Genomic DNA, 26771 nt, shown 5'->3' with positions numbered 1-26771 from the left:
AAACCCCCCACAATTTAACGGATTAATTTAGGAACAGAAGGCAACCAGATGTGGCTGTAGGCGTTTGACGGGACTCCTGCAGGCGTGACGGCGATTTCACCCTCGGTCACCTGAGCCCTTTCACGCGTGACGCCCTCACCCACGTCACTGCTCTTGCCTGTTTGCACAGGGTGACCCCAGCACCGCGGTGTGTAGCTCCAAGCTTTATTTTCCAGGAGTGTGCAAACCGCGGGGAGGTGCTCCTGCTAACACCGGCAGCCCGGTCCCGCTTGCCCCGGGCGCTCCCCGGGGCACTACCGGGGAGCGCCCGGGGCAAGCGGGACCGGGCTGCCGGTGTCTCCCCGCCTCGGAGACGGCCCATCCCGGGGCGGGCCCTTCCCCCTGTCCCTCCCCTCCGCCCTCCCAGGCCTTTATAAGCCCGCGGAGTTTCCGCGTCCTGTGACTGCAGTCAGGTGGTGCGTGAGGGGGGTTGACCTTCCCTCCGTTTCCCTCAGCCTTCCCCCTCCCTCCCCTCCCCGTCGTGGTGCGTGAGGGGGGTTGACCTTCCCTCCGTTTCCCTCAGCCTTCCCCCTCCCTCCCCTCCCCTCCCCGTCGTGGGCCGGCCCAGCGGGTGAGCCGGTTGTGGAAAAAGTTAGAGGAAAGTTGTCGGCTGGAGAAAAACAAAACAAAAAAGTTTTCTAGAGGCGGGAGAGCCGCGGCCCCGGCTGCCCGGTTTCCCCGCAGAGCTGCGCTCCCGCCGGAGGGTCGAGGATGGCCGGCGGGGAAAGAGCGGGCTCCGGCGTGGCCGAGTGCCGAGAGCATCTCTTCAAGGTGCTGGTGATCGGGGAGCTGGGAGTGGGTAAAACCAGTATTATCAAGAGGTACGTCCACCAGCTCTTTTCCCAGCACTACCGGGCCACCATCGGGGTGGATTTCGCGCTCAAAGTCATCAACTGGGACAGCAAGACCCTGGTGCGGCTGCAGCTCTGGGATATAGCAGGTAAGGGACGGGGGGTGGGCGTCTCTCTGCAGGGCGGGAGGAGAGCCCTGGGGAGGCAGAGGCCTGTGAACCCGGCTGCCTGGGGTCCCGGGGCCCGGCCTCTGCGGAGAAAGGTGTATTTTGGTTGTGAAGTCTGGTGTCTTGTTTCTCCTTCTTCCCCTTGTTACCTGCAATCCCTCTTGCCTGCATTTGAGGTGTAAGTAGAGGGAGGTTTCTGCGGGAGTGAAATTTTTGGCTTTATAGGCTGCGTGTGCTCCTGTTAGCTGATGTTACAGGGCTCTTGGCTTGGCCCAGGGTCTTACAGCAGTCCTCAAAAAGCAGCTTTGCTCTGCCTGCTGGCTCCTGGAGGGTTCCTGCTCATACTGCTCCTCCTGACCTGCTTGCCGGGGCACTTGTGACCTCGCTTATGACTGTTGCTTGAATTCATTCATGGTTATGGCTCTGTAACCCTTGTAGAGGAAATAAATGTCTTCTCCAAGTAGGTTATCTTTAGTAAGCACACCTTACAGGTTAAAGGTAACTCAAATAGCTAAAAATGTCCTCAAAGGAAGCATGCTCAAACTTTGCATGTTTGGAATCACCTGCTTAATTGAAAAGTAACTTGTGTCCCTGCAACATGGAGTGAGGGAATGGGAGTTGTGTTTAGTTCTACATTCAAATCATGGGTTTGTGTATCAAAAAAGGTATTCTGAGCACACAGAAGCAGAAAAGCCCTGTTCACTTGTCCAAACTACATGTCATTCCTTTCCTATATAGAATTCAAAACTGTTCTTTAGCACCTCTGTTTTAAAGACCCCAACTATATACTTACCACGGTTAACTTTATTTATGCTGTGCTGTTGAATGCCACAGAACAAACTCTGTTTTGCTGTGGTCTTGTAAGAAGTCTGTCCCCTCAACTCCTTAATGATCTGGAGTTGGTATTGCATTTCTAGTTTTGTGTGCAGCCCAGGTATTAACCTGCAGCTCTCTTCATCCCTCTCTACCGCGTTCAGAATATCTCCTTGGATACAAAAAAGTAGACTTTATTTCAAATGCTGGTATTTAAGCTTATGCTACTGGAAGATACTGGGGTAACAGCTGGTAGTTGCTGTTTCCATGAACTCTATGCTTTAGCCAGTGGAAGCTCTGAAAAGAGGAAGTGTAACATGTGGCTGCTGTAACCCTGTGACAGACCAGCTGTACATCACCTTCTGGTCTTTCTAAAGGTTATCTTAAAACGCTTCAAATATGATTCCTCAAACTAAAAAGCCTGCTTCGTGCTGCTGTATACTGAAACACACGATAGATCTTTCTGCTGCTGGCCTGTAGGGCAAACTAAAATATCTTCTAATTGCTGTTTTGGAGAGCAAGTAAAATCCTGGCAAGCTTTCTCTTCTGATGTGTGCCTTTTATGGATCAGTTTTAACTTTCTGTAAATCAATTAGCAGTATCAATACGAGCTGTTACAATGCTCTGGATGTATTTCAGCAAGTCTGGGGTTCCAAAGATTGAAGCAGGGAGACTGTCAGGATTCTGGGGTTTGGCAGGCTGCCAGGCTTGTGTTTAACTTCTCAGCCCTTGGTTTCTGGGACTGGGATAGGCTGTGTGCTTTGCCAAAGCAATCTGTTTCAACAGGCTAGGCAGAAACTTAGCCGTAACTTGTAACAAAGTTTGGACCAGAACCTATTCATGCTATGGGAAGTCCTATCGATACACCCATGCATTAATTTCAAGATCTAGAAGACAGTATCTTTCACTCTTGATTATTGCCTGTAGTGTATCTTGGACACTGCTAGGTGAAGACTGACTTAAGAGCTGCTGATAAATCCCTGGAGGCTTGTGCTAATATTGCTGATAGATTGAAGAATCAAAATTTTTTCTGTCGCAGAAATATTTTTCCTATTTTATGATGTGGTGTACTTTTGCATGAAACTCCTGACTAGTCTTTGCCTAGCAACAATGAAAAAGGGAAATACAACTGTTCTGCAATTTGCACTCCAAACTCTTATGTCTAAGCTGGTTGTTCAGGCTATTCTGTTTCCAAGGGGCTGGGGGTCCTTCCCCAATCAACAAGACCAAGGAGAGAAGTAATCTTAGTGATTTTTTTTATTTTTTTTTTAATTCGGCTGTGCTTAGTGAGTATGAGAGTAACAGTTCAGATTCCTACAGAGCTTGACATCTCAGTTAAGCATTAATGATTAAAATAAAGGGGATTTTAGTATCCGTAAGGGTTGTTTCATGGTCTTAAAACTGTTGAAGTCCTTGACCTGGGAATGTGTTCTGCAGCTGTCTACATCTGTACTCATGAATGTTTCTAAATACCTGAGGATGTTAACAGGCTTATGTAGAAATTCTTAGTTAAGAGAACCAGGTTGAAGATGGCTTCTATATAGTCATAACACATACTCCCTAAAGCGCTTTGTTGAAGTGTGTAACAAAATATCTGAGCATGTGATAGTCATTCCCTTTTAACTCGTGAGCCCAACTGTCTTCTGGCTTTCAAAAGCTCATGTAGATAATTTTCTCTGCTGGTGTGTGCAGACAAACAGCTTTAGATCTCTTGAGTTCTAAATCTTATGGTAAGTAATGTTACATGTGACTTCCCTGCAAGCAATATGGTGCTGGCATTCTGAATTGATTTTTATGCATTTAAAAAGGCTTCTGAATTAAAGTCTAACCCTTAAGCATAGGAAGGCTTGTTATTTTTCACTAGATCAAAGCTTGTACTTAACAGTTCATCACGAAAAGCTTTCCTCAAAGAGCGGGGTGCTGCAATCTAAGGTTCTATTCCTAAATCAATGATAAGAACTAACCATGCAGTTCAGTCATCAGCTAAAGATTATAATGCAGATACTGTGCTGGGTTCTGGTGTGATTGTAGCCAAAGTGATGAATGTTGTGCTGTGTATTGCAATGCAGCAGGTTCCTGAGCGACTTCAGTTTCTTATGCTAACTGAGGGGGTTTTTGTGATTAGAAAATTCTATCAAATAGAGCATGACAATGTTATACTACCTATGCCTTTATCTGGTGAAAATAGCCTTCTTGTTGTAAGGTACAAAGTAATGCAAATTCCTGCAGCAGAATCGGGGGGAAGGGATGTGAAATAGTAAAGGGTGAAGAAGGGTACTGCTGTGCCTAGATTTGTGTATTCCAGAAATACTTAGGCATTCTAGTTTTTAGACACAGGTTGTAGCTTCTTGAATAATGGAGATGAAAAAGCCTGGGACTAAGACTGATCAGTTACTGTCAAATTACCTTGGCTGCAGCATGAAGTATTCTGAAGGAAGCTGAACAGATTACATGCATGTTCCTACAGGAGCAAAACTTCTAAACCTTAGCTGCCCTGAGGCATTACTCTTGTTTTTTATCTTGACATGTGGAGTTATGATAAATATCTCTTCCTGTATAAATTCTGAAAGTGTTGGAACCAGGTTAACCCCCTGGATCAAAGGACATAAATATTTGGTGAAATAAATAGGAGATAGGAATGAGTCATTGTGGTAAAGAGATACAAAACAAAGGAATCTTAATCATAGGGAAGTGCTTTGAAAGTCTATTTCAATACACTGGAGATTCCTACTTGACAAGCACGCTGTTTTAGTGAGTGTACTGCACTGACCACAACGTAGTGTAGGAGGTGAATACAGCATATTGATGAAACTCAGTCAAATAGCATTGAAAGGACACTTGAAGGATTTTCTGTATCATAAAAACTTTTGATCTGATCTAATAAGACCAGCAACTGAGTAGTGTTAGATGCTGCTTTATGATCACATTGACTACCACTGTCACTCACACCAGCGTGTACGAACGTGTAACTGGCTGGATGACAGGGGTGGTAAAATTCAAAGACGACCACTTCAGCTTGGCTTCTCCTGAAGAATGTCACTAATGACAACTAGCAGATGAATTTGTTTTTAAAGCTTTGACTGAGCAATTCTGCATTAACTTTGGTGTAGTAGCACCCTTCTTCCAGGACTTTATTAGAATTTATTTGGGAAAATGTTTATTAAAACTGAAGTAATGCTTTAACTGGAAGACCGTGGCTATGAAATTGGCCAAACAGAAGAGGAATGATTGTACTTCAGTATTCTAAACATGCTCTAAACAAGCTTTCATGAGTTGAATGGTAAGACTTGTAGAATGGAAATTTGTTACTAAACTCTTGTCTGTCTCCTTGAAAAGTTCTGGACTCTAACTTGTTAGAAGTATATACCAGTCCCCAAGAGGATGGAGAAATCAGATGAAGTATTTTGCTCAAATGCTAAGTTGAGGAAGAGCTGGAATAACCCATCTTGTCTATGAAGACGAATGAGTCTTAGGTATGTGAGTTGATGTTAAGCTTTTAACTTAGGAAGTTAACTTGCTCTCATCTATAGGAAGCCATGAGAAATGGCAAAGTAAGCGCAGGAAACCATGGATATGGGAGAAGGAGGAGGATATTATAAAACTTACTTCACAGCAGGGAAGAAAACTTAAACTGAAATGAGCACTTGCAAAGCAAGACAGTGAGGGCAAAATGTAAGCCTTCTTGCTTAGATACGCAGGAGTGATGCTGCACCTGATAAGATTTTCTGTCCCAGTGGAATAAAATCTATCTCCTCTGGAAAGGTGGAGTGCTCGGTACCTATGCACTTTCTGTGGAACATAGCTTTGTACTGTTGTGTATTTTGGTGGCTGAGTTTCAAAGGCACTCAGGCTGTTCCAGTATGTGAGATAGCATACTTCCATGTGAAAAACCTTATAGTTTCAAGCAGCTGTATATTTCAGTTTTTCCTCAGTCTGTGTGTGTGGTACTGACAGAAGATTGTCAAGTTGCTTCTATGTACCAGGTCATTAACTTGTTTCTTGCATTGTGGACTGATTTATTTTTTTTTTAAATAAGGTCTAAAGCAAGCCTAGAGTGATGTTAATACATCCCTGAAAGTCTATAGGGGGCAACCAGAAAATTTCCTCCATTTCTTGTACATACATAGCTCTGCCATAGAGGTATGTACTTTAATTGCTTTTCAGAGCAGTCCCTTCTAAGTATGAAGAGCTTGGAGGTAGTAGTCTCTAAAGGTAGTCAAGGTATTCTTGTAACAACCTGTCCTTAGCCACAACACATTGTGAAGCTCAGTGTAGGGATTAAAATGGCAACTCCTGCAAAGAAACCATTAAAAAAATTGCTTAGCTGTGTGCCTAGTGCAAGTGAGCATAGGGTGGAGGCAAGACAATTCAGGCATAAGCTGCCCTCAACTGTGGTTTTCTCCCTCACTGTTATAAAGATACTTAATGAGTGAAAAATGTGCACATAAATAACTGCATCAGAAATGGATGCAGAACTTGGACTTCAGAGATTTTTCAGAAACTGACGAGTTATCTGAGTTATTTCCTAGTTTATATGGTGATGAAGGTTCCAGCACCAGCTGCCTTCATGTGGAGATGGGAGCACTGTTGTTTTGCTAACAGCTGAGGCAGGTCAGAAAACTCCCAGTCAGGGTTGGAGAATCTTTTATGTGATTAAGTCTCCAGACTAATTAAAAAGATTTGGAAGACCTGTGACCAATTTCTGAATGCTTCCTGCTCACACATTTAAGTATAAATCTTATGTGAGAAAAATTACTTAAGCATGATGTTGGCTGGAAACATGCAAGGCTAGCAGACAAAGTTTGAGGAGGGGAAAGTAGAAGGCGTGTTCATGTTGAAAGGTTTTGAACACAGTCTTAGAAGCAGTAGAGCCAAAAAACTTAACTGAAGGTGTACTGTATGTTTCCTTCTAGTAACCACCCCTCTGTGGGAAATCTTGTGTGGGTGTCCTTTCTTGTGACTCTTCTGCAATAGCTGAATTAGTTATGAGCTTTCAGTTGAGAATGACTTGCTGTGCTTGGAGCTTTACAGCTAAGTATCCAAATAAGTGCTCAATGTGTTAAACTTGTTTCTTTATGGTGTGTTTCCAGCCTTCAGATGTCTCTGAATACAAGCTCTGGATGTCAACATGCTTTCTTTCTTGGAGTTCTTCTGTTTAAGTACTTTTTTTATGAAATGCTATCAAGCAAGGTATGGTTATTGGTCTTGCTGATGAAGCAATTTCCTTGTCTTACCCATGGGGTACTAAATCAGTCATATCGGTGAAGGTTCTTGTGCCTAGTAATGTATTATACAGCAACTCAAAGTACTGTATATGTTATCTGGAACTAAACTTCTTAAAGCCTGTGTGCTGATGGAATTCCATAAGCACATGGGAAATGTTACTGTCTTGGAAGTTGGTGTTGTAAGGCTGTTTAGTATGGTAATTTTGGTTATGCAAGACAGGACTGTTCAGTTAATTTTCAGTTAAATGGTAGAATTGAGACAGATGTTCTTTGAGTGTTTTGGAAATAAGCTTAGAATTTCTCCATAGGCTTTTCTAGATGCCCTACAAGAAATGGGGTTAAAGATGTGATCTTAGACCACCTGATCTACTACAGGCTTAAAAGAAAGCTTGCTGTATTGATCTTGCAGGTACTCTTAATTTCTGTCAACAATGGAAATGTACTTAGTGCTTGAGCTTCTAATCACTATGGAATAGATGGAGCTTCAGCCTTATTTTCAAATAGATATGGTTCATATCATATATAGCAGTTGCTCAGAAGCTTTATGCTTTCTACAAGATCACAATGAAAATGCTTCCCTAGTGCTCTGATACAGAGAATGAAGGATGGATGGATGGGTATCCATCAAATGGGCAGGGGGGAAGCTACCTTGAATGGAAATGGTACTTAAGTTCTTATGTGCAGTACAGCAGACAGGAGAAAAACCAGTATATATCACACATCATAACTAATTTTTGAGTCAGATTATAAAACAAACTAGAAATCATTAACTTACATTGATCGTAAACTTTTTTGAGGCAAGTATTGGCTAAATTCTTGCCCTTCATGTAATACTGATTCAAGTAGTCAGAAATTAAGCTGGTTTTACAAGTCAAGTGCATTACCCTTTGGAGGTGGAGACAATATTAAATATATAGTTTTCTCTTAATGTATGGAGTTTACATGAATGTAAATCAACATCTATCAATTTTCCTTACATCAGTGTTGCAGCTCCAGGGTCTTGGTGTCTTCACCTTATTTATGTCTCTACTTTGCCTCTTACCAGTTTGGTTTTCTTCATATGCACAGGACAAATGCATAGGACAGGGTGTCATTGAAGTGTCTGTACACAAGTACAGTTTGAGTTAGCAAGTGTTGGGAAGAGGTAATCAGTTGAGGACAACCCGTCTCATGAAATGCAGGAAAGAAAATCTAAGCTACCTGGTTCCAAAAAAGGCTCCATGCTGTATAAAATAAGATTCATCCTTTCAGTAATGAGCAAGGCCACTGGGATTCAGTCTCACAGCTGTGGGAAATACCTTCCTTGAGCTCTGGTGGTAACCATTGCCTTGCTTTTGCAGTCTGTTGTAAACGGTTCCCTCCAAATACTCACTTCAGAGGTTCTGAAGTGTGATATGCCGTGTCAGAAGGAAGTGATTTGCAGTAAGAAAATTTCTACCTATGTTTTCCTATGCTTTCGTAGGAAAACCTCTTGTGAAATTTTTCCAAGTGTTAAAGCTAGCATGACCACCAGTAAGTAGTGACTACAAAGCACAATGTGCTTCTCAAGCTACCTGTGGTAGCATGTTAGATGTTCAGAGTTCTCCTCTGGCTATGGAGACAGAACAAAGATAGATGGGTTGGTAAGATTATGCTTTGAAAAATTATGGGATTTCAGGTGTTTATAGAGCTTAACTCTGTCTAGAGAAAGCATAGCAAACTTTCAGAAGCACTGACTTCTAGATTAGCAGCAAATAAAACCCAATATTCCTTATTGTATGGATTTTAGCAGCTTTTCAAATAATAGATTAAAAAGCAGCCTCCTGAGTGTCACTGCAAACAGCTTATGGGAACTTGTTCTTTAAATGATCCCAAGCTAGAGTGCTAGGTAGAGAAAAGTGGCAGCTATTTGGTACAAAATTCCAATCACACACAATGTGTCATGACACATTGACCATTTTAGAGATTAACATTTTTTCAGTCTCGTGATAAAGTTGTTCTTGAGACAAACTGACTTTAGACTTGTTCTCCTGTGTGCTGTGAAATGCTGTAGTACCACGCAGCATCACTCTTAAGTACACAGTACAGTTCTGGCTGCATGACAGCATACCAAAGGAGATGGATTAGAGGGTGTCAGGCATGAAATAGCTTAACTCTTGCAGATGACTTGTTTAGGTAAGTCTAGTTAAAGAAAGGTAGGAAGTACCAATTCATTGCACTAATTGGACTATGCCAACTTTTTCTGAATACCAACGCAAGGAGAGTTTTTCCATGCATGCTGCATTTGACAGCCAGTTAGAAATTATTTAGCTTGGTTGAACTCTACTTTTCTGGGGATGGAAATCTAGTGCTTAGTCAGGGACTTCCTCTCTTGTTAGTTTGCAGTTTACCAAAGATGCAAGCAAAACAGGTGAAACTTTCTTATACAAACATGACTGTCATACTTCTACACACATTCAGTGTGGGATGAAGTAAGTGCAGGGTATTGCCTCTAAACTTCTTAAAGACAAGACAGTAAGCTGTTAAAGTCAGTTTGGACAATCTGAAATCATTAGGTTAGCCCAAGGCTACAGGCAGCAGTGAAATTTTATCAGTCTTGCTGTGCAATTCCCTGTGAGAGCTGTGCAATTGTTTGAGGAAGGCTTTCTATCTTTGTGAGAGAGAATGGTGCGCTTTTTCCATCTCTTAGGATGATACATGTGGTCAGCATTCCTGATGGAAATTGGGTGTTTAACTTCTGAGCACTTGCACCTCAGCGTTCTTGCTGTTTTACTGGTAGTGAACAGGACTGTCCTGCTTGAGAATAAAGTGTAATGACAGTGAACAGTGAATGGAAAGACTAGTCACTGATTTTGAAAATTCAGGTAGCTAACAAATTGTTAGGTTAGAAACTGGCTGTGTTGTGCAATGAAACTTTAGAGAAAACTACTTACTACTAATTCAGAATGAAATAGTGGCTTTAAGAACCTGTGAAAACAGTGTTATGATCTAAACAAACTACTGCTGCACTGGTATTTATATTCTTCAGTGACTTTTCAATTACTTGAGTCTCATACAGACTCTATAGTATACTGTGGATGTCAGGTCTCTGACACTGTCTCATCCAGCAGAACTGCTTCAACTGCACCTTGCAACTTCCTAATGTAGACATAACTAGAGGACCAAATGTTATCTCTTACGGTAACATGGGAGTCAGCTGAACAGACATTAACTGGCTGGTTACCTTTTCCCCTGAAGACTATTCTTCTGAAGGGTTTGGGACAATTCCTGTTGGGAAGAGGTTCATCCAGTGGTCAGTTAACTTTCCCATCGCACCTTTAGTAAGAAAGGACATTAGCAATTCACCAAAAAGCCTCTGAGGCTGCTTTTGTCTGTTAGAAACTGTAAGAGCTGCAGTCAGGGAAACTGTTTCTAGTACTGCCTAATACAGGAATATACAATATTCTTGTAGTTCTTGCTTTTTAACCTCTTGGTGTTTGTCACCAGAACCACAAATACCAAATATTACTTCCACAGTGGTGGAAAGTAAAAGTCAGGGTAGATGTGCTTTTAACACTTACAGGTTTCTAATATCTGCTGGAGCTGCTAGTATAGTTCAACACCTCTGTAGTTTAGACACGTGGCAACTTTGCACTAATAGCTTAAATGGGTAGGAGTGAGGAGTGGAGAGCCATCTAGTACTGACAGTCTCAGAGTCTGTCTGCTCGCAATCTACAGCTGCTACCCATGTGAAAAAGCAGGTAGACACACTTGAGCGTGTCTTGTAATATTGATAGTGGTTTGGTTAACCTACTTCTTGCTGAATAACGTTCATTCTAATTGGGTAAGACAGTTCTGGGACAAGCTGTGCTGGTTTGGGGAGAGGGGGGAATGCTGTCAACAGTGGTAGTTTGCCAGTAACATATTGATATATCTGGCTAAAAAGGAGCCTCAGTGAGCTCACACCTGACCCTGGTGGTGGTAAAATGTACATTAGATGTCTGGAGAACTGGGAGATGCATCCTCAGGGCAGTTCTGGATATTTGCTGTATTGTGCCAAACATCCAGCTGTAGGACCAACATGCATACAAAGTGTAGTTTGTTCTTGCCTGTGGCTCTTAAAGGACTTAGGTGAGTTTTGAAAGCAACAGTGGCTCTAACTCAGTGAGAGGATTGAGCTGCATGCCCAGCCATTTTGGATGGTGCTTTAGCTTAAATCTACGAATGGGATAACTTTACTGAGAGTTGGAATTGTAAATAAGGACCTGCCACTTAGATGTTCCTTCATGTTGGTATGTGAAAGTCTGACCCTAGAAATTCAGGGAGTTGGAGAAAAATCTTTTGTAAAGCAACACAACTGGACCAGGGAGGAGAGTGTTCATTAGGTTAGGCCTTCCCTTGGCAGAAGGAAGACTGGAAAAAAGGGGTTTCACTTACTGTTGAATTGTGTGGGGTTTTTTCCCCTGTCTAGGTTGAATAAAAGCTCAAATGTCTCATGGACCTGGAAGTTGTCTGAAACGGCTAACTTATGGCGTTTGGCACTGAAGCCTAGATAGTGGCACTGTGCTTGCACACTGTGTGGCCAATAAGGTCAGAGCAGTTGATAGCAAGAACCTAAGAGCTGTGGTGTTGGCAGTCAAATTAGAGTTAGTCTGACTGTCACTAATGACCCTTCTTGAATTTTGGCATGACTAATTGACTGTTAGTGGTTGTGGTAGTAGTTGATCTGAGAACCCTGCTCAAAACGGAAGGAGAATGTTCAAGTATTCCCAGACTAAAACTGATTTATTACAATCATTCACTATAGCTTAATAAGCATCCTGTGAGTTTACTGCAGTGCATAGTACCTGTTGACAGAAAAGCAGAATAACTGAAACACACTCGCAGGATGCTACTTCTATGCATTTTGAACTGACTTAATTTGATTCACTAGGTCTGTTAATAATTTTCTTCACTACTGCAGTATTGCTGGATAGTTCTTCTGGCTTGGTTTTGTAGATTAAACTTTTCCTGTGTGGTATATTACTTCTTTCTGTTGAACTTAAACAGCCTTTTAAACTAACTGAACTCTGAGTTTCAGCATTCCGAAGGACAATGTTGGCAAGAGCTGCTTGGCTTTATTCATAAACTGAAGACTTTTTGCTGTTTATCATCAGACTTCTGACAACTCTCTATTATTGGGTCCAGGAAAAAACTTCAAACTTCATTGCAATGGTCTTCCACTTAGTAGCAAACAACTTTGGAATAAAACTTTTCGGCTAGTTGTGCATTGACTTTTGGGTGACTGCAGTCTAGACTATACATCTATAGTTTAAGATTATTTGATGTGGAACTGCCAAACTTATTAAAATCAAGTTTTGAGCTCTGGCCACCCATTAAACTGATTAGCCTGTCAAAGATGACTTGAACTAACATTACTGCAATGAAAGAAACTATTTGTTCCATCATTCTTCCAGATGTCAGGCTTTTAGAACCCTTGGTCATCTTTCTCTTCCTCATTAATGACACAATTTTGGGAGGATGCCAGAACCATTAGTCTCGTCTGAAAGAAAAACTCCGAAGAACTTTATTCAGTTCTCCATCATTATTTCTGATAAGATGTTAAGGGTTTAAATACAACTAACACAGATCCGGTTTCTGGGTTCTGTGGATTCAGGTAAGACTAAGCTTAGATTTTTACAAGGTAGGGGAACTTGTGCTATACAGATGGTACTGACAGAAGTAAACCAAAATTTGCCTTCACAGCAAAAAAGTATAGCTGGGGACTCTTCTTCTACATGGGACATTTTACTCTCCTTGAGTAAGTTCTTGTTCATATAAACTACATATTAAGGCTTCTAGGTATGACAAGTATTCTGGGAGAAGGAACCCTGACAAAATTAGTATCATGCATATCCAGCAGTCATTTGTACATTTAACTTGCTTTTTCTAGCCTCAATTCCCATCACATAGGAGGAGTTAGTATCAGAAATAACAGTAGGAGTGTAGGGTATCTCCTGCTAACTAAAAGCAAGAACTACCACAATGATGATTCACACTGCTGTGATAAACAGGACTGTTGTTTATTCCCAGGAATAAACACTGGGAAAGATTGCTGCAGAAGCTCTTTAAAACGTACTTCAAGACAAGGTTGGCACTGGCTGAATCTTACAATGATAACTTATCTTTTGCAGCAAAGGACAAAGATAAAGCTTCTAATGTCAGCCCTGGCTGTAATATTTTTCATGTAGTTTTTAGCTTACAGTTTACCCCTCTTATAATGTAAACTGGGAAGCAAGAATAGCTCTCAATCTCTGATATATTTTTAAATGAAACTTAATTCCTGTGATGCTGCTGTAGGGAACTGTTACTAGTTCCTGATGCATGACATTATGCAAGTATTTCACTGAATGTTGTTGCAATTACTGGAAAATATGGTGACAATATGTGCTGAGTCATTTAGAAGTGAAAACTTTGTGGTGAGAGAATGCAGAACTTTGCATTGCATGCAGCCACTTCCATACCCCCAAACAAAACCTCTGATCCCCATGACTGTACTGTAGCTTTGCTCCTCATCTACACGTGAATCCCTAAAACATGGAGAAAGTATAACTTTGTGGTACCATCAGATTTATGTCAAAGCACTAGGCCTACCAGAATGATTAATCCTATGATGTCCTTTCCATACTGCTGTAGTAAGCAAGTAGATATCTTCCTGTCCTCTTCCTTCCATGGTTATACACACTGGAGATTTTAAGTCTAGTTTCATCTGATCACTTTTAGCCTATTTCCCCTCTGGTGGTATGATCCAATTTCTGCACTGCTCAACACTGTTCTCGCACATGGTGAAATGACTACAGCAAAAATTCTGCTGGACATAGTAAAGGGAATGATAAATTCCTGGCTGAACTAAGCATGGCAAAAATGGAGTAATTTTGTTTTAATAACAAAGAATGATGTTCGGACTCCAGACTTTGGAGGAGTAGTGTGTTCTACAGTTTGCTTTTTCTGTATAAGCTGTTTTGCAAGCAGAAAAGCACTTGTGAAAGCTTTGCCTGAAAGTCTTGTTAAATTTTCAAAATGCTGCCTAGAATGTTCTGCATCCCCTACAAGAAACTCAGCATGTGCATTGTGAGTAATAACAAGATTATAAAGAAAATCTACTCACTTTATACTCGATTCTCTTCCTGCCTCATGCCATATACCTTTTACCACAACAAAACTCTTATGTCTTACGTAAGCCATGTGTTATTGCTTCTGTCTTCTTTCTATGGAATAAAAAGAATATATCCATCCTCGTTAGGCCTCCAGACAGGATGGAAGAGCAGTTGTAAACTAGTATGCAGGTCAGGTTTATTGTTAGTGAATGTGAATTCTAGAGGTGAAAGCAGCTCTGTAATAAACTGTTCTGGAGTTTGGGCTACTTTAGAAAAGGGCAACACTCGTACTGGAATGTATTTGGCCTATGAAAAGGCATTGATCTCTAATACTGCAGTGGTGTTGAGCTTGTGTTTGGAGCTTGTGAGCTCCAAATCCTCCTTATGCAAAGCTTAAATCTAAAAAGTAAAGGCTTTTATGCTGATATGCATATCAGTTGTCTACTTTCACCCAAACTTACAGAAGAATATGTATTAATGTTTTTCCAAATCTAAAACTAATACTAGAAGAGAAAAATTTCAACTTCTATCAATAAAGCCAGCTAGAAATAATACTTAAAGGATTATTCTGGACAGCTGAAGCCCATGTTTTCTAAATGACTGCTATAGAGTACAAGGTAAAGTACAGTTCAGTGCAGGTTACATTCCTACCAGAACTGCTGTCTTCTCACACAATGAGAAAAGCTACTATACAAAGCTAACCTTCTGCACCATTCCAGAGCTCCTGAATCTGCCACTTAGCACAGCCCCTCTTGCAGTGACCTTTCTCCTGGTTAGGACCCCATGAGGGGATTCAGCTAGTCTGCTGCTCCACTGCAAGACTCTTATTGCCTATCTGGTATAACATATCTAGCAGGAGGCTGAGTGGTGTTAATGTTTCACATAGGCTGGGGGATACTAGGGCACGAGAAGTCACTAGTGTCAAGGAATGAACTGCCAGGCAATCTTGGTTGATTACCAGTCAATGCAGCTCTCCAGCTCATTGTATATAAAGGCATTGGGCCAGGTGGGTGGGGAAGACTGGCTATGGTAAGATGATGGAAATTCTTTTGGAAATGGAATTGATAAACTTATCTGAGTGATGATCAGACTTTCTGGCCAAGGCTAGTCCCCTTGTTATTTCTTTAAGGAAAACCATTTGGTGGTGTTTAGGACTCTTCAAGTTTGATTATGATATATAGTTTGGAACTTTGTTTCTTTTCTTTGGAAGCTGTATGTGATGCTGTACTAATTCAATCTTTCATACACCTTAAATGCACTGTGTTGTGCGGATTTCACCAAGGGTTATTGCTCTAGGAGGCTACTGTGGCCTGCTTGCTAACTGTTCTTTATCTTTAAAGCTTTTTTTGGATGGTAGGGCAGTAGACAGGAAGGGATTCAGCCAATGGCGATGTCCTTCACTGTAGTAACTGATCACAGCCATGTTTACTTACAGCATGCACAGCTATCTGAGAAATGGTAACTGCCTGATAACCTTTTCTGAAATTCCCAAATAACTTAGTTTTCATACACAGTGATTATGCTGTCTTTGCTCCTTGCTGGTAACAGTCTAGCAACCCTTTCTGCAACTAATCAATGCAACTTTATTTTCTTCTGTAAACATCCACTAAGTTTTTGGAAAAACTTACAGCCTTAATTAAAAAACAGACTGAAATTCCCACAGATCTCCAGCAACTGAATAGGGAGGACTAATGGGACTGTTCCCCTTGCCGCTTCAGATTCATGTACAGTCTCATAAATACCAGCAAGTGGAGTTCATTTCTAGAACATTTTGGGGCCAAACTGAAGAAATCTTTCTGTAAAAGACTGAGATTGGTGCAGAGCACTGTAGACCTTGAGATTACACTGTTCGTTATGTGGGCCCGTCCTATGGTGTGAAGGGATATACTGCCTGAATCGGACACAAGACTCGGTGCTTTAGCACAGTTGGAGATGTTCCCATGTCACAGGAATCAATGGTGAGACTGATGGCTAAACAAATGGGGAAGCTGAGAAGTTGCTCCTCATAGCTTGTGTGGTACCATATGCAGTGACTGGCTCAATGTAACTAAATTTGACCCTGTGCAACTCCCTTTAAAAAACAAAATCCCCACAATCTAAAGGTGAAGCTTCTTTAGATGTGACACAATTGATTTGCAGAATTAGTAAAAGCCTTCTGGCCAAATTCTTTCCTAATGGTATTTGATTCATGAAAACAGTGGCCATGTGGTAGAACAATTTGTAGTAAGGCTATACGAAAAACAGCTTTTGGGTATAAGAATCCAGCCTGGAAAGGCCTTGGAGGACAATGTGAATCTCTTGTATACAAAAGTTCTGTGTACACTGTTTAGGAGACTTGTATCAGTGATGTGTTTCTTCCAGTGATGTAGTCACCGAGATGCAGGCTTGGCGCCTGGCTTGTTGGCCTTAGAATCCATGGCATAAATGCTGCTTTCAAAACTTGAGCTTTGAATATGGAGGGAAGAGCTTTCCTCTTGCATGCTCCTTATTCTCACACAGGGGATAATGAGCTGGTAGTGAAGAAATTCATGTGTAACTTCCACTCCTCAGAATATGCTGGTTAGTGATGCTGTTTTATGCAATATCATAGTTTAACATTGAACAGCCAGAAGTAGCTTTGTAGAGCTTTATAATTCTCTGGAACTTCACTGTAGCTGCTGCTGTTTTTAGACAATTCTAACAAATCCTTAGTCAACCTTTTTTAATAGGGATGTTTATAGGGAATGAGCTAAATGGTGCACTGAAGTACTGACATTAAAATGAGGCAAGTGAGCTAGAAAAACATGCTGTTGAACAGGATCCCTTGCCAAGTTCCTTTACCTAATGAATTTCTGGCTCTTTCTGAGAAGATGACTATACCCAGTTCTTGTAACTGTTTGGCCTTGCTAATCAAAGGTGAACTTGAATGTTTATAAACAGACAACTATGTTTCCAATTAAAATCCTTACTTCCTCTATCTATTCTAAAACAGCATATGCACTAAATGCTAAAAGCTGAAGTAATGATACACTGTAAAATTAAATTATAAAGTGCAGGGACTACTTTCACAATGAAGGCTTCTGAACAAAGCAGAAAGCTATTTTAGCAGCCTGAACTTCCCAAGCCACATGCTACCAGTTGACACGGTTATGTGTACTCAAGTACCAACACAGCATGGTAGTCTGACCTTCGAAACAGAAGAATAACTGAACGGGCACTGTAATTCTACATTTCAAGTATACCAACTACTGTACTTAAGAAAAGGCTTTTCTAGTTTACTATACTTGCTGACCATTGGCTTTCATCTGGATTTTTGTTGTGAGTAATTGTACTTTAACTATTCTGATAATCTTGTTTCAAATACTGGGGTTGCTGTAGAACTCCTAGTTGGAAATTATTCCAGAGAAGGTCTTAGACTTAAAAGATGAAGTCAAAGATAACAGGCTTAGCTAGAACTGTTAAACTAGCTCCTTTTGAGCTTGTCCCCAAGGAAATATCTGTAATATAGGTGACTTGTTCAGAAGATGCTTTGAAGGCTGTTAGCCTTAGAGCTTGTAGAAACCCTTGTTGCTTACCCTTCAGAAAAGTACTCTGAGTTTGCTTAAGTCTTTAGCTGAAGTAGCTAGATTTATATCTAAATCTTGCACAAGTTTTTTGATGAAAGAATTATTTGCATATAGCTGTGCTGGTAGTGGTTTTAGGCATTACTTCTCAAAGAACACTACTCAACAAATAAGTTTAAAAAAAACCAAATTCAAAGTGGTAGTTGAGATTGCAAACTGCTTTTAGCATCTGACTTGTCATGTGTAATATCCATAATGGCTATTACAATGAGCTTATATAGGATAGAAGAGGCAATGTTGTATGAACTAGGTGACTAGACCTGAATGCCAAACTTGTACGTACTACCCTGGTACAGAAATCCATCTACATTGACTACAGTTCATGCTTAAATATAAATATTCTCCATCGCTGTCTTTTCTTTCAGGCCAGGAGCGCTTTGGAAATATGACCAGAGTATACTACAAAGAGGCAGTTGGTGCTTTTGTGGTCTTTGATGTCACAAGAGGCTCCACTTTTGAAGCTGTTTCAAAATGGAAGCATGATTTGGACAGTAAAGTACTACTCCCCAATGGCAGCCCCATCCCTGCTGTTCTTCTTGCAAATAAGTGTGACCAGAAGAAAGATGGCAGCCAGAATCCCTCTCAAATGGACCAGTTCTGCAGAGAAGGTGGCTTTGTTGGATGGTTTGAAACATCTGCCAAGGTGAGCATAAAGAAACATGTTTTACCTCTTCTAAGTATTGGCAGAAATATGGATTAATATAGTCATGTGGGGAATAAAATTATCCAGTATAAGAAGTGACAGTAAAGTCTCCAATGATCAGCAAAAGTTGGAAGTGATGTGCAGGCTAGCTCACTCCTGAGGAAGACCTGCAGGATATTTGGTTTAGATTAGAACTGCATCTTAAGTTCAGAGACCCTTAAAACTAAGTGGAAACCTCAATTAACTGAGTTTAAGTTGGTTTTCATCTTGCATGCATCAGGATCAGAGTAATTCTTCAGATGTTAATACTACTAAATGCTGATCAAATTATTCAAAAGATTCAAGTAATCTTTAGGTGCAGGTTTTTAAATTGCAGCTTCTATCTTCACTGTTGCATGTAGGAAGTGGTAAGACTCTACGAGTGAACAAGCTATTTCCTCACCTGTTATTACCTACCCAGATGGTAACATTGTCACTAAAGCACTTTTTTATCAGGCAGTTTCAAGACTGAACTGGAGAAAACCAAATTGTTCTCTACAGTAACTTAAGCTAAGATAGACAGCTGCTTTATTCAAACAGCTCTGAGTAACTTCATATATTGTACACTTTTAGTGTAGAGGCTTGGTCAATGTGCAGATAAGCTTGCAGTAGCTTAGTTGGCAGTGAAATCCAACAGTTCCTTAAAACTCAACTGATCCTTAAAATGAAAGGTTCCTCTAGATAAAGACAATGTGGCTGACAGACCAGATTACTGGTCTGGCTAATAACTCCTTTATATGGTAAGTTAAACCTCAAGGTCCCTCTTTTCCCTTGGCTTGACTACTTCCTTTAACTGCTGCTGATGAACTGACACAAAATGATGCTTAGACAACTCTTTTAAAGAAAAAAGACAAACAAAAAATAAAGTAACAAGCCTCTTTCTGATAACTTTAGTACACAGTGACAGGAATCGGTTAAATTAGCTAATAATGAATTTTCATTTGAATAAATAATTCCCAAACCCACTCATCTGTTCCTAAAACCTCACGTTTTAAGGCTCTTTATACTCAAAAAGTATACCAAGATTCTCCTTTGCGTTGTGTCTTCCCTGAAGCTTCATCTGCCCATTAACACTGCTATGTATAAACTTCAACATGGGTTAAAAATAAATGCATGTAACATTAGAACAAAACCTAGCACGGGAGGGTAGTGACAGCTTGCATTTTAGGTGGCATTAAGACATGACAATGTAAAACAAGGTTCTTGGTCTCTTGGCAGAGAAAAGTCCAGACAATGTTAGTCCTAGTTCAGTTATGAATTGACTTGCTTAGGACTCTGAAGAGGTGTAGTTTAAATAGCTTAGCAAAACTTCAGGGCAGCTTCTTGTTTCTTAGGCATACCAAATCAGTTTATGGTTTTAAGTCCTGCCCACTTAAATATCCTGATAATCTGCTTTTGCCTTTCTGCTGGAACTGATACTTGAATCTTCAGTCTAGTCATCAGTAATATAGGTCCCACTCCCTGTGGGTTAGGGATAACATTAAAGGCAGAAGAACTGCAGAGAGTATAAACATTCTTAGAAATATCTTATGAACATCCTCACATTAAATTGAGGAGAATTCTCCTCTGCTCTGGCCAGGCAAAAGTGCCTATTTGCAAACTGCCAAAAGCAGTTTATGGCTGACAACCACAAGCTTGTAAAGTGCAGCAGTGATGGGTCAGATGTTCTCATGATCTAACCTTGCTCTTCTAGAGTTTAGGTCTACAATTATGAAGACAGAAGAGTGTACTGGGTTGGTACTTCCTTTGGAACCAAAGATGAGCAATTCCAAACGTGGCAGCCCTGTGGTGAGCTATGAGGTGGACCAGCCAGGTCAAAGCTGTGGCCAAAGGCCCCTTTGCACTTGGCCAGCTTGGTCCGTCAGTAACTGAGATACCTAGAGACGTATTTCATCACCTTCTTTAGAGTGTATGTGAAGGTACTTTTCAAACCATGCACAAGAAACTGTAGAGTGGTTAGATGAGGCACCCTGATTTAGCTGGGGTTTTGAGGCTGTTAGGAAAGGTCCTTTTACATAAATAAGTGCACCCAAACTGCAGCAGCAGAAGAAAAAGGCCCCAAAAGGTAGAAGACTACTATGAACAGTGTAGTTGCCTATTATCTTTCCTGATGCAGGAAAGACACCAACTGCCTCTGAGATTAGACTTGAGGTATCCTCTTTGTAATATGGGTGAATAACTTTGGCTCAAAACTTTCTGGTAACTTTTTTTTGAAAGAGCAAGTATATGAGCAATGAGCTGATGCATCTAAGCTGTTTGTGTCATGCTGATGAGACTGCAGAAGAATTTTTGTATTTGGCCAGCTTCTAATGGGAATGTGGAACTGTTTCCAAAAATAACTGACTACTTTGCTTTCAACATTTTTAGGACAACATCAACATAGATGAAGCTGCTCGATTCTTGGTGGAAAACATCCTTGCCAACTACAAAACCTTTCCTAATGAAGAGAATGATGTGGGGAAACCAAAACTGGACCTAGACCCATTGAAAGCAGAGAGTAAATCACAGTGCTGCTAATGCTACCACTGTTCAGTAAATGGGATGAGCAGCAAGACTGTTCCTTATATCAAACTGCTGCTATGGTGCTGCATTGTGACAATCCATATGGGGTGCCTGGTATTATCTGAATAGGTGATTCTTGTGGGTGTTTACGTATTCTTGTTTAGCATGAAACTGAGTATCTTGTGGGTTATCCTTCCACTTGCTTGAGTGGCTGCATCTAAGTCTGATTAGTGTCTTCTTGAGAACATAAGGTAGTGTTTACACTCCTAAAAAGGAACAAATACAACATTCAGTGTCTAGTTTGCTTCTAGGACATATGCTGCATTCCAAATAGGACTCACTCATCATGGTTTTAGCTGAACAGACACTTGCACCTTTAAAGTAAACTTTTCCTTTGTCACCAGTGCTGTCCCACTTTAGCCTTCTCACCTACACACTTGTCCCTATTTATTATCCCCCACCATGAGGATCTGTCTCATTGCTAGTTCTCCTGGATAGAGACATCCCAGAAATCTTGAAGGGGCCAATGACAGATGGAAGGTATCTTTCTTAGTGTGCTCACTAGGACTGAGTGAAGTAGATGGCTTTTACCACTGAGTAAGAACAAGATGGGTAAATGATTGTACTTAACAGGGGAAAGGCATGGTTATATAAATACTAACAAAAATGCATCCCTAGCCATTTAAGGCAGAATATTTTCAGCTAATACTTTACATATGAAACACATTAATGAATACAGTTGTACTGCTGGCACATAGCTATGGTAACCTCACGCATATGCACATCCACAAATAAACATCCAGTAACTTTTTCATGCACTAACACTGAAAACTTTACCAAGAGTTCAAAAAGTAAATATCTTGCTGTCCTGTGATAATGAACTTCCTTCTTTTTGCTTCTGTCTTGAGATGGTTGTGAATACCATGAGGAAGGAGAGAGGTCTTGAAGGAAATAGCTTAACTGGTTCTTGCTAGCCTATCAAAAAAACCCCAAAACCCAAGCTCTAGCTTTTTCAGTTTTAGAACAGTGCTGCACTCTTCTGATTTGGAACTGGTGAACTGGCTTACCAGTTTGTAACTCTATATACCAAGATGCTTATGTTTCCTTGTTATACATAATTTTTGGCAGCAAGTGAAGATCAAAAGGATTAGAGAAGTTTCACCATTCTTGAATATGTTCTGGAACTCTGGGTCTACTTGGCTGAAAGGCTTTGAAGCTCCTCTTTATTTTAAGGGTTTCTTCTGTCCTGGTACCTCATTGCTACTGACTTCAGAAGTCTTATCTTGCTTGGTCTGATGGTGCTGATGTTACTTAAACATCAGCATGAAGTATGTGCCAGACTGGATATACTTTAATCTGTATTGAGATTTCCTAGGCTGTCTTTTTTTCTAAAGAGTAACATACTTTTTAAGAGACAAATAAATATATTTGGGCATCTTATGTATGTTGTTGGTGTATGCTTTTGAGAACATGAATCTTCACATCGTGTCCCAGTCTATACACAAATGATTTCATTGACATTTGAAAACAACTTTATCTCCTAGTAGCTGCTATGTTAAAGGCTTATTTTAAATTACTACAGTAAGGCTTAGCATAAGCTAAAACTGGATTTAACTAGCTTAGGATCATAAGATAATTCAGATGAAAGGGTTCTTAGGAAGTCTTCTAAGCCAACATCCTTCTCCAAGTAAGGTAGTACTGGGGTGTGTAGGCTTTTGTGTGGTCTGGTCTTAAACCTTCAACAATGGAGACTGTATGGCCCTGGGAAAGTTGTTTCAATGCCTGACTGTCCCCTGAGAGTTTATCTAGTCTGAACATTTCTAAATTCAACTTATGTCTATGGTCTCTTATCCTCCTACCATGCAACACTGTAAAGAACGTGTCCATTAGGCTTGTGCAGATTTATTGGACACTCAAAGCTTGATTGCTACTTTAAATTTTTTTTGAAAGCCTGTAGCCCTTCAGAAAGGAAGTTGCACCCCATCTATGTTCCTTGCATGCTGGCTTGTTTGAGTTGTTAACCTTTGTAGTTAACCTGGAACTACCATAATCTTCCTATTCAGTCACTTGAACAACTCCATTTAGACTGTTAACTCACTTTCAATAAGCTGTTTAGTCTCTAGTGTACTGTCTTTTTCTAAACTTTAATTGTAGCTGCACAAATCCAGTAACTAGCCAGTGGAACATGTGAATAGCCACTTTATTTGATGCTTCTTGACTAGAACATGATAAATCTTGATGACCAGTCAAACAAGATGCAATATCATGTGCACTTGACTTCAACTGTAAGTTTACTGAGCCTATGTAATATAACATGAAGTTTGTCCCTAATGGGCAAAATAAAAAGGCCAATTCTTGAGTCTGTCTAGTATGGCATAGAAGGTTGGTCCACACTGAAATGCTAGTTCCTTAAATAACTACTTTACTAGGGAAACTGCCAGTGGAAGTGAAGTAGACTTTTTTTTCAAAACAGTGCTTGTGCTTTTTCTTGTTTTTAGTGTTCAGATTCAACAGCAGAATAAAAAGCGAACTCTGAAGCTTTGGGACTCTACCTGAATGCGTGAATCACATCCGAGTCCTGCCAGTGACAATGTACTCCTATGCAGATTTGTTTCAAGAATGTCTAAATTTCTGCTTCAGGAGCTATTGCTGCTATGTTTAAGCACTTTCCTTGTTCTGTATGTAGCTTGTGTTCTTCTAAAGCTCTACACAAATGTCGAATGGTCATGACTCAAACTGTGGTGCATTATGCTAGTTTTGTTACAGGTTGTCACTTACTGGAGAAGCTGAGCCAGGGTGAGGTTCAGGAATTCCCAGCTACAAAAATAAAAACCTAAGGATTTTAAAGTGACTGTGTAGATTGTATTTTCCTAAGTCTAGTATAAAAACCAATGTGACTTCTATCTGTATGATGGAGGTTTGTTTTTTTCCTTCCACCTTCCTGGGGAAAAAAATTTGAGCTTTAATACATGGCTAGTCTTCTTTTATGATACACACTGCATTTTCGCTCCTGTTCCTTGGAGGGAGCATTACTATGTTTGAGACTGGTGGGGTGCATCAGGAAATCTGATCCAGCTAGAAGGTGAAAACTAAAAAAAAAAAAAGACTGGAATTTTAGTCTGAGGAAGGGAATGGGAGCATCTCCCTAGTAGAGAATGAGACTGTAGTTTGTAGAGAAGTGTTTAGGTCAATTAAACTAGTCATGAAGCCCTGTCCTAATTAACCTAAGAACTTTGATTTCGAAAGATATGTGGAAGTTCAGACAAACCCAATTTAACTTCAGGCTAATAAGTGAGCAAAAAGTGTCAAATGCAATTTGTTTTACATGTACAGGATATATAGTAAAGTGGTAATTCATCTCAATCAGATGAGCAGAGGCTCCATACTATTTTACTTCATTATCTCTTGCAGTCTGAAATATGTCAGTCTAAAATGAGCAAGTACCTGACTTCTTAGTCCCTATATTTAAGGGACAGTTTTGTGAAGAAAAACTTGAGTAAAAATCTGAATCGGTGCCTCGGTAAAATGTCTTTCCTGGCATGTTTCCATCAACTGATTTTGTAAAGGTTGGAGATGGCATATAGTCTTCCTGGATTGTAGTTGTGTAGTACGTCTGTGCAGCTAATGCAAAGTCAGCCTCTATTAATTTTAAAAGCTTAATGAGGCATTACAATTGCTCAGAAAACTAGAAAGGAGTTACAGCAATTTGTGATCTTTCAGTATGGGATTTTCTAGGTGTATCTTAACTACAGTAGTAGAAAAATATAAGCTATTCCAAGCCTCAGAGTTTTGTTTGTTTAAACTTTGTGTCAGACCTATTACGTTGTAGTAGCATTCAGTCTGATTAAATTGAACAAATCCTTGTTAATCTGTAGTGATTAATTGATGAGGAATAGTTTGAGTCATTCTTACAGACTCCTTTCCTGAGTAACCATTTGATAGATGGTGATATGAGGAAATAGTTATAAAAGAAATACATGCAGTAAAACTGTGGTATTGAATGGTGAAACATTTTGCTTTTAAACTGTTGCTCCCTTATCTTTCTAGTCTTTCGCTAGTGACCTTGGTTCCAAAACAGAGACCTGGCTACCTCTTTCTCCCTTTACAGAATACCTTGTTTGGTACAGAAACACAGTTCTTTGTGTGTGTATGCCTTCTTCCTTCATATAATGAATTGCTAAAGAATTTAACAAATGGGGATAGCAGTATACTTTTAGGAAAAAAAAAAAATATTAACAAAATGCCAGTGAGATAAATAATGATTCTGAATTGAAATACATCATTCACTTGGCAGTATGCAAAAGGTCACTTCAGAGTTCTTTGTCCTGCAACAGTATAATATTGAAAATAAGGAATATACTAGATTCAGATCTGACTATGCAGTAAAGATTATTTAAAGAAATTGTGCCTGTATTGTACATGACCATCATAAAGCTCTGCTTATAAGCTCACTTCTCTGTTTCAATTTGTGTCTAAATGGGGTGGTAGTGGTGGGGGGGAAGTACTTGATGCATTTTTAAACCCATGATTATAGATGTTTTTATCACCACCTGAAATAGTGTTCATTCAGGGAAAATGTCTAGCTTAGACATCCGATGTGGCTTACATACTCTTAAGAATAAATTCTACTAGATGGTTATTTTATTATTTCAGTCTGTGGATAGCTTTGGCTTGGGAAGTGTACAAGTAGCAGGCCAGCATCTCAGTATTGGTTCCTTCATCCTTTTGCAAAGATAATAGATAAGTATACTGATCTTGCATCTTTTTATCACTGCGTAAATCATTTGGCTTGAACTCTAAATGAAATTAAAATACACAGGATTCCTGGCCTTATAACTCTAAATGAAAATAAAATATGCAGGATTTCTTACTGCCTTTAACTTGTTACTGGGAGTAAAAGGTAGCTGCTACATGTCATGTGGCATTTTAACATCAAGGGATTTTATCTTTTACAGGTTCTAGGAAATGAAACGAAGTGTTCAGCCTTTTGATAAAACATACAAGCTTCTGTTTTGCCTCATCATTTTTTTTAGAGCTTAGGAACTTTTAACCTGTCTATTATCATGACCCCTCTGAAAGCCTAAGTTATGCTAATAATTATTGGTCCTATTGGAAAGCTCATGGCTCCCTAAAGGTTAAAGACAGCAAGGGCATTCTGCTAATTCCATTTCTAAACGCCTCTGCCCTTTACTGGTATGCATCAAAGTAGTATGTAGTATCCAGCCAGAATAATGGACTTTCAGCCTCTTGCATTCAGATGGATATGTTTTTTGATTTTTGTATTTCAGAAGTTTCCTGTAGACTGTGGTATTGAAGTAGTATAGTACTTGAGCTGCATTATCGATTTCCATTGTTCATATTATGTCTAAGCATCTTTGGTTATAATGAGTTAATTTTAATTGACAGTGCTATCCTAGCATTGATGTAGCAAAACACCTGCCCCACTGAGATACGTTCAGTTTTAACTTTAAATTATTATGCCTCAAACATGATTTTATACTCAGTGTTTATTCAGTACAGTACAGCATTGAAATAATTGTATTTTGCACAAAGATTACTTCTAGTCTCCTTTGCCTGGACGGCATCTGGCTAGTTGAAGTGCTAATGCTTCTATGGATATATGCACATGCTGTGTTGGATTTACTTGGCAAGGTTTTGGTAGTGGGGGGGCTACAGGGGTGGCTTCTATGAGAAGCTGCTGGAAGCTTCCCCTGTGTCTGACAGAGCCAATGCCAGCCAGCTCTAAGACAGACCCACTGCCAGCCAAGGCTGAGCCCATCAGTGATGGTGGTAGTGCCTCTGGGAGAACAGATTTAAGAAGGGAAAAAAAAGTTGCTGGGGCACAGAAACTGCAGC

At 40.2% G+C, this 26771-nt stretch overlaps 1 protein-coding gene across 1 annotated transcript; it reads left to right on the top strand.

Moving 5' to 3' along the window:
• Window positions 1–473: 473 nt before the first annotated feature.
• Window positions 474–25366, top strand: RAB32 (RAB32, member RAS oncogene family). The gene is made up of 3 exons (XM_049800578.1): window positions 474–979; window positions 18097–18374; window positions 20781–25366. The coding sequence occupies exons 1-3, from the start codon at window positions 751–753 to the stop codon at window positions 20928–20930; spliced, it is 657 nt and encodes a 218-aa protein (XP_049656535.1). The 5' UTR covers window positions 474–750; the 3' UTR covers window positions 20931–25366.
• Window positions 25367–26771: the final 1405 nt, after the last annotated feature.

Source organism: Accipiter gentilis, chromosome 5, assembly GCF_929443795.1.
Source record: "Accipiter gentilis chromosome 5, bAccGen1.1, whole genome shotgun sequence".
Taxonomy (NCBI): domain Eukaryota; kingdom Metazoa; phylum Chordata; class Aves; order Accipitriformes; family Accipitridae; genus Astur; species Astur gentilis.
The sequence above is the reverse complement of the archived record's forward strand: the minus strand, read 5'-3'. Positions and strand labels throughout refer to the sequence as shown.